Source organism: Rhodamnia argentea, chromosome 8, assembly GCF_020921035.1.
Source record: "Rhodamnia argentea isolate NSW1041297 chromosome 8, ASM2092103v1, whole genome shotgun sequence".
In the NCBI taxonomy this organism is placed as follows: domain Eukaryota; kingdom Viridiplantae; phylum Streptophyta; class Magnoliopsida; order Myrtales; family Myrtaceae; genus Rhodamnia; species Rhodamnia argentea.
Genome location: NC_063157.1, coordinates 2,679,917 through 2,692,080, shown reverse-complemented (window position 1 = coordinate 2,692,080; position 12,164 = coordinate 2,679,917). Strand labels below are relative to the sequence as shown.

The window sequence follows — 12,164 nt, the reverse complement described above, 5'->3', positions numbered from 1 at the left end:
TCTTCTCCGATCGACAGCGACATGTGCGTCTGTTGCGTCGAGGAATTTAAGAATAACGAAAGAAGAAAGAAAGAAAGAAAGTACAATGTCGTGTCATGTGTGTCTCTCGCAGTCTTGTTCTCTTGCTCCTTCCTCTGCATGTGATTGCGCACGCTTCAAATGCCAAGAATGATGTCTGACTGAACACTGAAACACCATTCCCAAGCACCTTCATGCCCACTTCAATGGCCGCCTCCAAACTCCCACACCTCCTCTCCTTCGACCTGTCCACCGCCATTCACGTCCTCAAGAACCTGCTCTCGCACCTCGCGACCCTCCACAGGACGCCATTTCTCGTCACTCTCGTCGACATATTCCTGTCACTCTATTTCTGGTCGTGCGGCCTCACACCCTGCGCTGTGGACTTGGACGACGGGCAGACCACCATCCACTTCTGGGGCTCCGCTCACCGGAGGTCCAAGAAGCCATATTTGGTCCTCATCCATGGCTACGGGGGCAACTCGAGGTGGCAGTTCCTGGCCCAAGTGGGCCCTTTATCTCGAAGCTTCAACGTCTTCATGCCAGACTTGCTCTTCTTTGGGAAATCGCACACGCTCGGTCCTCAAAGGAGTGATGTTTTTCAGGCCACATGCATTGTGGAGGGTCTGAAGAAACTTGGGGTTGATAAGTACTCAATTTACGCGATCAGCTATGGTGGGTTCGTGGGGTACAGGATGGCTGAGATTGGTGCCGATGGAGTTGAGAAAGTGGTGATTGTCAGCAGTGGGATTGCGTGTACAGATGAGCAGAAGTTTGAGCAGTTGAGGAAGATTGGCAGGAATCCTTTGGAGTTTCTTTTGCCTGAGAAGCCTCAGGATTTGAGGGTTCTGGTGAATTTGTCCATCTATAAGTTCAACCCTCTCAAATGGGTCCCCAATTTCTTCCTCCAGCAGTTCATTGATGTGAGCTAACATTTACTCTTTATGTTGCCCTTCAAAGTTGTGCCCTGTTTATTGCTTGATGCAGTTGCTCGTCTCAGGCTCTGAGCTGTCTACTTAAGTTGCGTTTGCTTTGCTACATAAATCAGTTTATAGGAGAATTTGACTTGTAATCTTATTGTGTCTTGGAGTAATATGCTGGTTTTGAAAGAAGTGATGAACAACAAAGTGAAAAGGAAAGGGCATGAACCTTTGGGAGTTTTTCCTCAACTAAAGAGAGGACATTTTGAGAATCTTGGCTTTTAAATGGTAGAAAAGGAGAGAATCATTCTGTAGTGACTTTTGGCTTTCAGAATCCAAATGTCGTCATCGGTTGTATTATCGTGGAATTAGGATTTACCTTGGTTTGGATCCTGGTTTTGACAGGTTGGAACTAATGGACTTCCTCGAAGCAGAATTTTTTCCATTCTGTTTACCCTACTTGAATTGGAATCTCTCCATAGAATTCCACTACTTTTGCTACCAAGCAGTGTTGTTTGAGGTAGGGGTCTCAGTCCTGAGTGGGTTGTCGAGAATCGACAATGCGACTATCGGCTCCAAAAGATTGGAACTGAGAGTCGAACCGGTCGAATCTAGACTGGCCGGGCCCCGCTTACCTTTTTGTTTTGCACTGAAAATCAAATCTTTACAGTAAGTTATAAAAGTATTTCACTGTCAAAATATGTTGTTGTCTCTTCACGTTGAAGACCTAGTTTGACTTTCACAGAGCTGCAAACCTTTTGTTTTTCTCTTAAAATAATGCTTCAAAACTGGTTCAACCTGGGAACCAAACTGGTTGAACCGGTATGAACTAGTTCCCTGATTGAACCGACAGTTCGAGCCTTAGGACTGGAAAGGAACCGATGTTCCCTATATTTGACCATGCAACGGTCGGTCCAAGTTGATTTGGTCCACTTCTTGGGTTGAACAGGACCCGGTGCAGACCCCTAGTTTGAGTTGGTTTTGGTGATTCATTGTGTACGTTTGCTTCTATGATTAGTTCATAGGTTAGCACTAAAGGTGATCAACAGCAGACGGCTTGCTCACTCCTGAGGCCCAAGACGTAAATTGGCAAGCTTGGGCAAAGGTCTTACATGAGGAAACCCAGCCCACATATTTTTCGCTCGGCCGGCCAAGCATCCCTTCTCTACAATTTTTGTGATATGGGTGGGTTTGAGCAACACATTGGCCTGACGTTTGGGTCCGCTCCGAACCCGCCCAATTATCAGCTTTAGTCACGACCTAGAGGTCCCTTCATTTTCCTGTATTCACGGGCGTACTTTTGCAGGTCATGTGCAGCAATTACAGGGAAGAGAAGTCGGAGCTAGCAGAATACTTGCTCTTCGGAAAAGAAGACAGCAAACTTCCTGTTTTGACTCAGGTAGTTCATTCACATGAGCATTTGAACTACTTAAGAACCAATGTTTTCAAAGACATCATATGTGAGATGTATGTACAATCATATCAGTATAAAATGACTATAACTCTTAGCAATTCATTTCTTGGGTGTTATTTGCAGGAAACGTTGATTATATGGGGCGATCAGGATAAGGTCTTCCCATTGAGCTTTGCACATCACTTGCAAAAGTAAGGTTTTCTTAGTGTGTACTGTGTATTATTTATATCAGTTTCTTGGTTTGCTTAAACTTTACCAATGTCCAAAACCTTACATCTACAAACATCAGGCATCTGGGACCCAAGTCGAAGCTAGAGATCATCAACGACACCGGTCACGCAGCAAACGTCGAATCCCCTGGAGCTGTGAACAATTTTATAAGAGCCTTTATCCTCGGTAAATGAACGTGATAAAAGAAGATAGCATTCTGATTGCAACTTTCTGTCGTATTTGCTACTCTGATAGATCTGAACTTTTGCTGATGCTCTCTGATTCAAGTAATCCTTCAAGTATCTATATAAGCAAATGATTCCTATTGATGCATCTTCGTTTGCTTCATGAAAGTCGATTAGAAACAGCATCGCAGAGAAAAGGTAAAATGCTATGCATATTTGAGACTACTTCATTGTCCAACCATGGGTTTTGGGTTTGGTTAATTCTTTTAAGATGAAATATAATGCAAACCTAGCTAGTATATCTATTAACTTAGTTTTCATCTACTACCTTAACTACTTCTGGTGCTCACCCTACGCATCACTTTTATCATGACCCAGTGAAACTATTACAGATCCATAGATTTTAGATCATTTCTCTGAGTGATTGCAACTGCACGACAACCTCCTTCATATCAAGTCGTTCTCCAGGTTGTTCGGCGGAGCATAAGATGCCGATTTTCAGAATCGAGGTCAAGCTCTCTTGAGCTTTGCTTTGCTTTCTAGAAGTGGTTGCCCTGTCGATCTCTTGATGGTGGAAGACTTCTTCAAGTAGTTTTGAGTTGACTATTTCGGCCACTCCATCTGGAATAGCCCTGTTCACATAGCTATGCAGGCTGAGATCTTCCATGAACATCTCATCAGTTGGCTTCTTCCCAGTGAACATCTCCATCACTAGAATCCCAAAGCTGTACACATCCCCCCAAGTTGAAATCTCACCAGCCATTCCATATTCTTCACCAAAACACAATACCAGTTTGGCATCAGTTCAACAAATATAATCCCAAAACATTTGTATATGAGCATTCTCGAAATGAAAAGAGGTTGAATTCTGCAGTCCAATTTTGAAATGTCTTTTGTTCATTTTTCACAAAAAGGGTCCTGAGAAGTGAAGGATCTATGAGATATCTCTGTCCAAGATTATAGGGCAAAAAAGAATTTACCTGGAGCTACATATCCAATAGTACCCTTAAAGGCACCAGTACTCAGGCTCGATTGAATCTGAGGGTTCTTATCATAGAGGAGCCTTGCTAATCCGAAATCGCCAACATGAGCGGTCATGTCTTTGTCGAGGAGGACATTGCTCGGCTTAAGATCACAGTGAACGACTGGAGGGTCTGCATGGTGATGGAGATAGTCCAGAGCCTGAGCTATGTCAATGGCTATGCTAACCCTCTGCACAAAACTGAGTTGCCTCCGGCCAGAATTCTGGTCATCTGCATTATCTACATGCAACCACTTCTCCAGACTCCCATTCGGCATGTAGCCGTAGACCAATGCCTTGAACTCGTTCCCAGCGAAATCAATGCTCGAGCAAGAAGTGACTATCTTCAAGAGATTCCGATGCCGGATCGATCTTAACGCTTCGCATTCTGCTATAAAGCTCTTCGAAGCTCCACGTTGCTGGAGGTCGAGAACTTTCACTGCAACCTCCATTTCTCCGCTGCATCCTTTGTACACTGAACCGTAACTGCCGGTCCCTATCTTTTTAGCTGAAGAGAAGCCATCTGTTGCCCTGGAAAGCTCAGCATACGTAATCTTCCGAAATTTCTTTTCATCCTCTGTAGGAATCGTCTCTAAGGATTTCTTCCTCCTGACACTTTTCCTTCTATAAAGTATGAGAATGGAACATATCAAGATTGCACATGTTCCACCAGCAGCTGCGAGGATTATCATTTTCCTGACATACAAACGTCGCCACAACTTCCTGGAATGAACTCTTGGTGTTGTGCATTTCTGTAGATGCAATGCCGCCGGGCCCCCACAAAGATTACTGTTTCCTGCAATTGAGACTTCACTCGCGTTCTTGAAGATTCCACCTTCCGGGACCTCACCTTCCAGATGATTGAACGACAAGTTCAGATTTTTCAGGAAGGTGAGAGAGCCGAGGAAATCAGGGATGTTGCCTGTGAAGTTGTTGCGTGACAGATCGAGTTCTTGAATCCCTTTGAGACTTTTTAAGGAGGAAGGAATTGATCCTTTGAGGAGATTTCCGCTTAGATTCAAGAATTCCAAACTAACGCAGCTTACAAGTGAACTAGGTAGCTCTCCTGATAGTCTGTTGTCTGATAAGTCTAGATATGTGATCTGTCTCATTTTTCCTAATTCTAACGGTATCGGACCGGCTAGCTTATTTGCAGACAAGTCTAACCAATCCGTTATGGAAGGAATACCAATGACCTCTTCAGGGATAGTACCTGAAAGGTTATTATTTGCCATAGAGAGCCTCTGAAGACTCTGACAGTTTCCTAAGGTTGAAGGTATGTTTCCCTGGAGAGAATTATCATTTAAGCCGAGTTCTACCATGGAAGTAAGATTACCAATGGATTGAGGAATTTCCCCTGAAAATTTGTTGCCGAAAATTGACAAAACCTGCAGGTTCTTCATAAGCCCAATGGAGGCGGGGATTTGTCCGGTGAAGAGATTCTCTTCCATGCTAATCAAGATCAGGTTTTCGAGCTTTTGAATGTCGTTCGGGATGCTACCGGAAATCCTATTTGCTCCCATCAGAAGGTAATTGAGGTTTGAAGAGAGATTGGTTATGTGATTTGGCAAAACCCCATTGAGACTGTTGTTGTTGAAGGCAAGGACCTCAAGTTTTGTGCAGTTCACTAATGAGGAAAGAAATGCAAGGTCATTTCCATCCCCGTTGCCAAGCTCGTTCATCCCAAGATTCAACTTCACCAGGTTTTTCAACTTCCCCAAATCTTGAGGTATCGAACCGGTCAACTGGCCAAATGAAATAAAAAGCCACTCAAGCCTACTTGCATTAGATATGGAGTTTGGAATTGAACCGTAAAACTGGTTTAGTCCCAAGAGAAGAATCCGAACGTTTGGAAGAGTAAATCCTATATCAGGTGGAATTTCTCCGACAAGTTGGTTCTCACTAACACCAAAGTACTCCATGAGAGAGAGATTGAATAGCTGAGCAGGAATCGAACCTGTCAAGAGTCCGTTCGATGAGATTTGGAACATGCGGAGCTGCCTCAGCCGGCCGAGCTCTTTAGGAATGTTGCCACTCAGTCTATTTTCAGATAGAGAAAACTCGCTGAGAAACGTGAGGTTCGCTAGTGATTTCGGGATTGGGCCTGTCAAGTTGTTGACAGCAAGTCCTAATTCCGTAAGCTTACCGAGCTCGCCCAGCTCCGGTGGAATTCTTCCTTGGAGGCTGTTTGCGACTAAATCGAGAATCCTCAGCTCCGAGCACTGAGCGAGATTTACAGGAATCTCACCTTCCAAAAGATTCTGGGTGAGTCCGATCGCTTGAAGCCGATACAGACGTCCCATTTCTTTCGGGATCTTGCCATGGAAGTAATTGTACCGCAGACGGACTTTCCTCAAAAATGTCAAGTTTCCTATGTGCGGTGAGATAGTACCTGTCAAGTTCCTGGACTGGAGGTCTAGCACCACGACCCTCTCGTGTCGACCACCGCAAATAACCCCGTTCCATCGGCAAAAATGGACCGAATCGTTCCAATTGCCCAGCGTGGCAAAAGGGTCGTGGGATATCTGGTTCTTGAAGGCCAGCAAGGCAAGTCTATCTGTGTCATTCCCTAGTTTAGCAGAGTGAGAGAGAGTGAAGTAAGTGCAAGGAAGCAGGAGGCAGAGACTGAAGATGACAGGGTGTGGAGTGAATGGCAAAAGCTTTCTTGATTCCATTTCGACACAGTTCATGGTGAGATCGCTTAGTATGTCATATTCTGATTTTATAGAGTCCGGGCAACCTAGGAACGAGACCTGTCCTGGAGAGAAACTAGGGTGGGGGAAATTCTTGCAAGAATGGCCAAAAGCGTTCACGGGAGAGAAAGACAGAGAGATCTTGGCAGAAAATGAGGTGGACAATGACGTGGGGAAAGAGAGAGAATCTTGGTCAACTTTTACTATGATTTGTAGTGCGCATTTCACCAGTGTGCACCTTTTCCAGCTGTCGCCTTCTATTTTTTATAGTGACTTCGGAGTTGCATTAATTGACTGATGTGGTCTGAACATAGAATGTCGAATGTGAACGTGATCAGTTCGGCGGTTTCCTGGAAAGAGAGGGGTTATTCGTGATTGAAGCAATTGGTGGTTTAGGTACTGAGGGTCCATGCCCATTGTATCGCACATGTACGGAATGGATTTGAGTTGTCTAGGAAATCAGGGCATAAGACAAGGGCTGTGATATGATTCCCACTATGAATCCGATTGCGATTTGTCGAGGCTGGCGACGAGTGAATACCTAGTGTGCTGACTGTTCAAAACTGTTCGATCACATCCTAAGGATATGTATCCAATGCGTAAGATGCTTATATGACATTCCTGTGCCCCTTACAGCATACAGGAATTGGCAGACAAGCATGCCGTTCGTTCGACGGAGTAATGTCGTAATCGAGCACATCACACGCCATGGTGGCGCGACCACTTTAGTGGTGCTCTATGTGTAATATTTGGCCCTTGTTTGAGCAGGTCAACCAAGGTGGTGGACCCACCATTAAAAAAAAAAGAGAGAGAAGAAGAAAAAGTAAAAGAGGGCAGTCAGCCACTCCTTTTAAGCTGCACGACCAGGATATAAAAAGGAAAGGAAGAAAAGAAGATAAAGGGAAAGGAGAGAGGAGAAAGGGAAAAAGAAAGAAAAAAAAAAAAAGAAATCACGTGCGTGCGCCACCCGCCACGAATGTCTCACCGAATTCATTCCACTACGTGTCACAGCTCTAGGTAAGGGCTCGCACCTCTCTTCCCTCCTATTGACGTGATTCTTTGGATTTAGGGAAAAATTCGGATTTTTGGGAAAACTGAGCTGCTGTGTATGATCTCATGGGTGATTGGCTGCGTTTTTGCTTGAAAAAAAAACTTTAGGATGTTATGGACCCGTAGGATTCAACGGATCTTAATTTGACAATACGGTTTGCCCGGAACAAGATTTTCAATTCTAATGCGCTACAGTACAGCGCGAACAGTAAACTTCGAGACCTGATTTCGTTAGTTTCCAGTTATCGCCTGAGGTTGGCTATGTTGAGACTTTTGTAGTATGTTGAACAAGCTTCGCATGGACAGTAAGATAGCTTGAAACGGAGTTTGATGGGGGAAGTTATAGCCTTAACGGTTTTGGTGCGCGAGCTGACTATAGCAAACATCATTGATTTTCTGTTAGGGATAAGTTTCCGTTGACGCGTAGTCGTTGTTTTGTCACTAATAAGTGTAGTTTAGCTAAGTCGTGCGTTAGGATGACTTGTTACTCGATTTGATTCGTTTTTCTATATATTGAATATGATTCGGATGAGTCGGTTCGAGTGACCAACATGGTTGGATTTTGGCTTTATCAGGTGAGTAGTACTTTTCTTCTTTGAGTTTGTAAACTCATGTTTCAAGCTTAAAAAAAAAAAGAATACTAGATATGTTATGAAATAAGAAAAGAGCATATTTCTTGCATAATTGGATCGAACATTTACTACCTTTTGTCGTTGACTGACAAAGCTTTGAAATGTATTATTTGTAGTAGTTGTGGAAAGAAAATCGTTTGAAATGCCTTGAATAAATGCTTTGCGAAGGAAATATCTGAAAGCTATATATATATATATATATATATATATATATATATATATATATATATATAGTTTATGAAATGCATTTTGTCAATAAATGCTATTGTGGAGTTTGTTTGAGTTGTTATGAGATGGTTCTGATTTTGATTGGATTATTGGAGATTGTGCTTTATGTGCCATGCTCATATCGCTATGTTAAAAACTCATTAAGTGGGAGAGGTATGTATACTATCGGGACGTCCTTTTGGGCGGCACCACCGGTTGATATAGGTGGTAGACCTAGCCAAGAGGGATAAACTTGGTCGCCTTTGTCACGGCGCTAAACGTGACCATAGTCTGATATAGAGCATTCTAGCGATCGATGGAGTGGACCATTGTCTTTTGCTTTGATTGAGATTAATCGGTGGATAGACCATTGATACTTGGTTTGGGATTACTCAATGGATTGACCATTGATTGTTGATCTATGATTGTAAGTTATTAGTGTTGTTAACCTTATATGTAAAAGGATTTGCTGGAAGTATATTATTTTTTATAAAGGTGCATAGTAATTCTTCGATCCGCTTAGAAGAAATATATTACTCACTGAGCCGTATTAGCTCACTCCTTTCATCTTACTTGTTTTTCGGGTTCTTCGATGATGCACAAGTAGAAGAGCGCTTCATTAGCGGGGGGGACTTTTGATAGGGGATTTTTTTTTTATAAGTTGTATGTATAGATGACGAGCTTCTAAAATCTTTGCTGATTACGCGTATCTTTTTGTTGGTCTATAGAAGGTTATTTTATCAGAACCGTACGACCTTTATATATATATATATATATATATATATATATATATATCTAAACGTATGTGTGTATATATATATTTTAGGTTAAACAAGTTACATTTTGAGGTTGCATCCTTTAAGTGAAATGATGACCGTGTCATTACTCTATTCTCGTAGGAATTGGGATGTAACACTATGAACTTAGCATGGCACGGAATAGAGATGAGGGGGCCATGGGACCTAGCTACGTAGTGCCCTGTCGATGGTATGTTATGGTCTGTGGATGTTGGTACGGTGGTCAGGAATCTCCTTGCTTGTTGCTTCTCATGAAACTCCTCCGCCGGCAGTCAAATCAAGATGAACTTCGACTTGAATACTCACCATCTTGGAGAGGACGGACAACTTGTCATCGCAGCGCATGATTATCGCTAACCCCTGAGTAAGTCGTTCGTTCGAAACTATATCGAGGGGTCGAATCGAGTTTCAGTCGAGCCAAATACAATGCAAGATCGAGCTAGATAAACGATTACAATTCGTTCTCGAGCTGAGCTTGATTCGATTGTGATCAATTCCTGAAGGAACTTGAGCTGAGCTTTATAACCTAGAATATCAGTATTCCCTACAGAAGTTATATTGGATATCAACTGAAGGCTGAAGTCATCCATCGTACTACGATTTCTGCTATCCTATTTCTACAAACTAGCCGGCCAATAAAGTTATGTTTGTTAATGCTGCTGCTATAGATTTCCGGTGAATAAGTCTTACGATTGTTAACTATTTAAGGAAAAATAATGCAAGCTTGATTAGGAGAACAGGATCTTCAGCCCGTTGAGCTGATTATGGATGAGTTCGAGCTCATTTCGAGGAGGTACTAGATCAAGTTCGATAGCAACTTAAGATCGAGTCGATCTCCGATGATCATGTACCCAATCCTGAGATACTTGCGCGTAACTCAATTCTGTTTCGTCCCTAATCACGGTTGTGTAACATTAGCAATCTGGAACCGCTACTAATGAACTGCTGTCCATTCGTTATTGAAACATGGATGTGAAACCTAGGCGTTTGCTAAATCCAGAGCACTCGTCAGTCCCACTTTTGATGCTCTTTGCATTTGCAAACGCGTAAGTGAACGCAAAAATATAACCAAAAGCACCGAATTTCACTATTTTACAAACTGATTAATTAGGCAAGATCTGAATTGATAATCTCTAAACCCCAATTTCGCTAGTTAATCATCGTCATTTCCCGCCACCACTCAACTTCCATAACGAACAGAAGGACACGGGCTGACCTTTCCACCCCAAGCTCAAGCAGCAATGGCTCCCACCGTCTTCCTCCACCTTCATGTCCCAGTTCCCGTCGTGCTTCCTCAGCAGCGCTCGGCCTCCGTCGATGGCGTCCTCGCCGAGCCCCTCCCCCGCGAACCCTGCCTCCCTCATCCGCTCGCACCACCTCTCCCTCCTCTCATTCATCTCCGCCGCGCTCGTCAGCTCCCTCGCCGCCTCCCCCTCCATCATCCTCCTCTCCTCACTCTCCCTACCCTTGAACGCTGCGCTCGTCGAGTCCAGGAACCGCCACAGGTACTCGATCCGCAGCGAGAACCCTGTCGCGAAGTCCACGCACCCCGCGCATGCGCAGTCCCCGTTGTTCTCGCTCAGGATCACGCCCTTCGGGCAGAGGGCTCGGAGGGATTTGAGGAACTCAGTGCGGTCGCTGTGGTTTAGGTGGTGGAGGCGGAATTGGGCGGAGATGATTAGGATTTCGTCAGGGGAGGCGTCTATGGATTGGGGATTTAGGCCTTGGAGGGGAACGTTATTGAGGCGGTTGATTTGGAGATTGATGTTGAGGGTCTTGGCGAACCCGAGGAGGAGTGGGGACACGTCGTAGCCAGGGGGAGCCATGGAGAAGGGCGTGTCGGCGTCTCCACCGTCCCCAGTGGGGGAGATTGCGGTGAGGCGGACCAGCGGAGGGGGCCCGCCGGGGCGGCGGCTAAGGCTGTCAAGCAGCGTTGGCCACTGCGCGCCGTGGGAGACGCCGATGTCGAGGATGTGGAGGTTCCGCGACTTGTCGGGTTCTTCACTGAGCACTTGGAGGATGGAGGAGTTCACGATGTTGCTTGGGAAGGCGAACCAGGGGCTGCTCTCGTTGAACCTGAGGATAGATTTCTGGAAGAAGCGCGGCTCTGCGGATGAGAATGTGAAAGGAGCTGACGATGGCAGAGAGGTGGAAGAGGATAGGTGGTAGGTTAAGGCCCGGAGGCCATGTGAGGCGAGGCGGTGGTTGGGATCACCGGTCGGAGAGGCAAGCTCGTGGAGAACATAGAGGAGGTGTTGCACCCGGTTAAGGTTGTTGGCAGCGATTGCGGCTGCGCATGGGTTGAGCAACTGCTCTGCCCACCTCCCTTCCTTGTTGTTACAGTTGTTGCCGTTGTTTCCCGAGGACACAGCTGAGCGTTTCTTGCCAGCAGCTCTCTTCACTCCCAGCACCGGTTTCGCTGGCTTCACATCGATCGATCCGGAGTTCTCGATGGTACTAGGACTTTGGTTTCTCCTCTGGGTGTGATCTTGATTGTCCAATGATGCTTTCCTCTTCTTCGACATCTCTTGTGTGACCGACTCCTCCGAATGGTTAGCGGCAACAGTAGGATTCATGGCTGTGGCTGTGGTGTCAGGGGTTGCATCGGTGTGAGCACTACTGTCTGCTGTGGTGATGGTGCTGGTGATGGAAGTTGCGCTGGTGTAGATAAGATCCTGCGCGAAATCCTGATTCGGATCCCACCAGTTGTAGCCATTGATCTCGGAGGAGTCGTACGGGTCGTCGAGAAGCGAAGGGAAGAACGAGACTGAATCCTCTATCCAGCCTAGGATGTGAGGATTCGGCTCTGCTTCTTCAATGGTCATTTTTGCTCGATAGGAACGATGACCGAGTGCCAGGAGAGAGAGGGAGAGAGAGATAAGGAGGAGGCTCTCTGCGTTTAAAAGACAGCGTCTGATCATTGACCAAGCCGGAGGAGGATAGAGATGGCCATTAACAAATCGCGCTTAAACAAACACTTTAGGCAGTGATTTTTTTACCAGGGAAGAGGACGGTGG

General features: G+C 45.1%; 3 protein-coding genes across 3 annotated transcripts; 1 reads left to right on the top strand and 2 right to left on the bottom strand.

Moving 5' to 3' along the window:
• Nucleotides 1-163: 163 nt before the first annotated feature.
• LOC115737957 (lipase 3) lies at nucleotides 164-2,798 on the top strand. Its single transcript, XM_030670407.2, has 4 exons — nucleotides 164-941; nucleotides 2,245-2,337; nucleotides 2,476-2,543; nucleotides 2,642-2,798. Exons 1-4 carry the CDS (start codon nucleotides 213-215, stop codon nucleotides 2,754-2,756), a joined length of 1,005 nt encoding a protein of 334 aa, XP_030526267.1. The 5' UTR covers nucleotides 164-212; the 3' UTR covers nucleotides 2,757-2,798.
• A 92-nt stretch (nucleotides 2,799-2,890) lies between these two features.
• On the bottom strand, nucleotides 2,891-6,591 carry LOC115737956 (putative receptor-like protein kinase At3g47110). The gene is made up of 2 exons (XM_030670406.2): nucleotides 3,728-6,591; nucleotides 2,891-3,518 (listed from the first exon to the last, which is right to left on the bottom strand). The coding sequence occupies exons 1-2, from the start codon at nucleotides 6,456-6,458 to the stop codon at nucleotides 3,151-3,153; spliced, it is 3,099 nt and encodes a 1,032-aa protein (XP_030526266.1). The 5' UTR covers nucleotides 6,459-6,591; the 3' UTR covers nucleotides 2,891-3,150.
• A 3,547-nt stretch (nucleotides 6,592-10,138) lies between these two features.
• LOC115738115 (protein NODULATION SIGNALING PATHWAY 1) lies at nucleotides 10,139-12,160 on the bottom strand. Its single transcript, XM_030670634.2, has one exon. It carries the CDS (start codon nucleotides 12,066-12,068, stop codon nucleotides 10,311-10,313), a length of 1,758 nt encoding a protein of 585 aa, XP_030526494.1. The 5' UTR covers nucleotides 12,069-12,160; the 3' UTR covers nucleotides 10,139-10,310.
• Between the last annotated feature and the right edge of the window lie 4 nt (nucleotides 12,161-12,164).

What these genes read in the sequence shown, in the direction of transcription:
- LOC115737957 (XM_030670407.2), top strand. Translation starts at nt 213, where the DNA reads ATGCCCACTTCAATGGCCGCCTCCAAACTCCCACACCTCCTCTCCTTC. An exon ending in TCCTCCAGCAGTTCATTGAT is followed by an intron (nt 942 to 2,244) that starts GTGAGCTAACAT and finishes GTACTTTTGCAG; the next exon opens with GTCATGTGCAGCAATTACAG. An exon ending in AACTTCCTGTTTTGACTCAG is followed by an intron (nt 2,338 to 2,475) that starts GTAGTTCATTCA and finishes TGTTATTTGCAG; the next exon opens with GAAACGTTGATTATATGGGG.
- LOC115737956 (XM_030670406.2), bottom strand. Translation starts at nt 6,458, where the DNA reads ATGAACTGTGTCGAAATGGAATCAAGAAAGCTTTTGCCATTCACTCCA. An exon ending in TATTGGATATGTAGCTCCAG is followed by an intron (nt 3,519 to 3,727) that starts GTAAATTCTTTT and finishes GTTTTGGTGAAG; the next exon opens with AATATGGAATGGCTGGTGAG.
- LOC115738115 (XM_030670634.2), bottom strand. Translation starts at nt 12,068, where the DNA reads ATGATCAGACGCTGTCTTTTAAACGCAGAGAGCCTCCTCCTTATCTCT.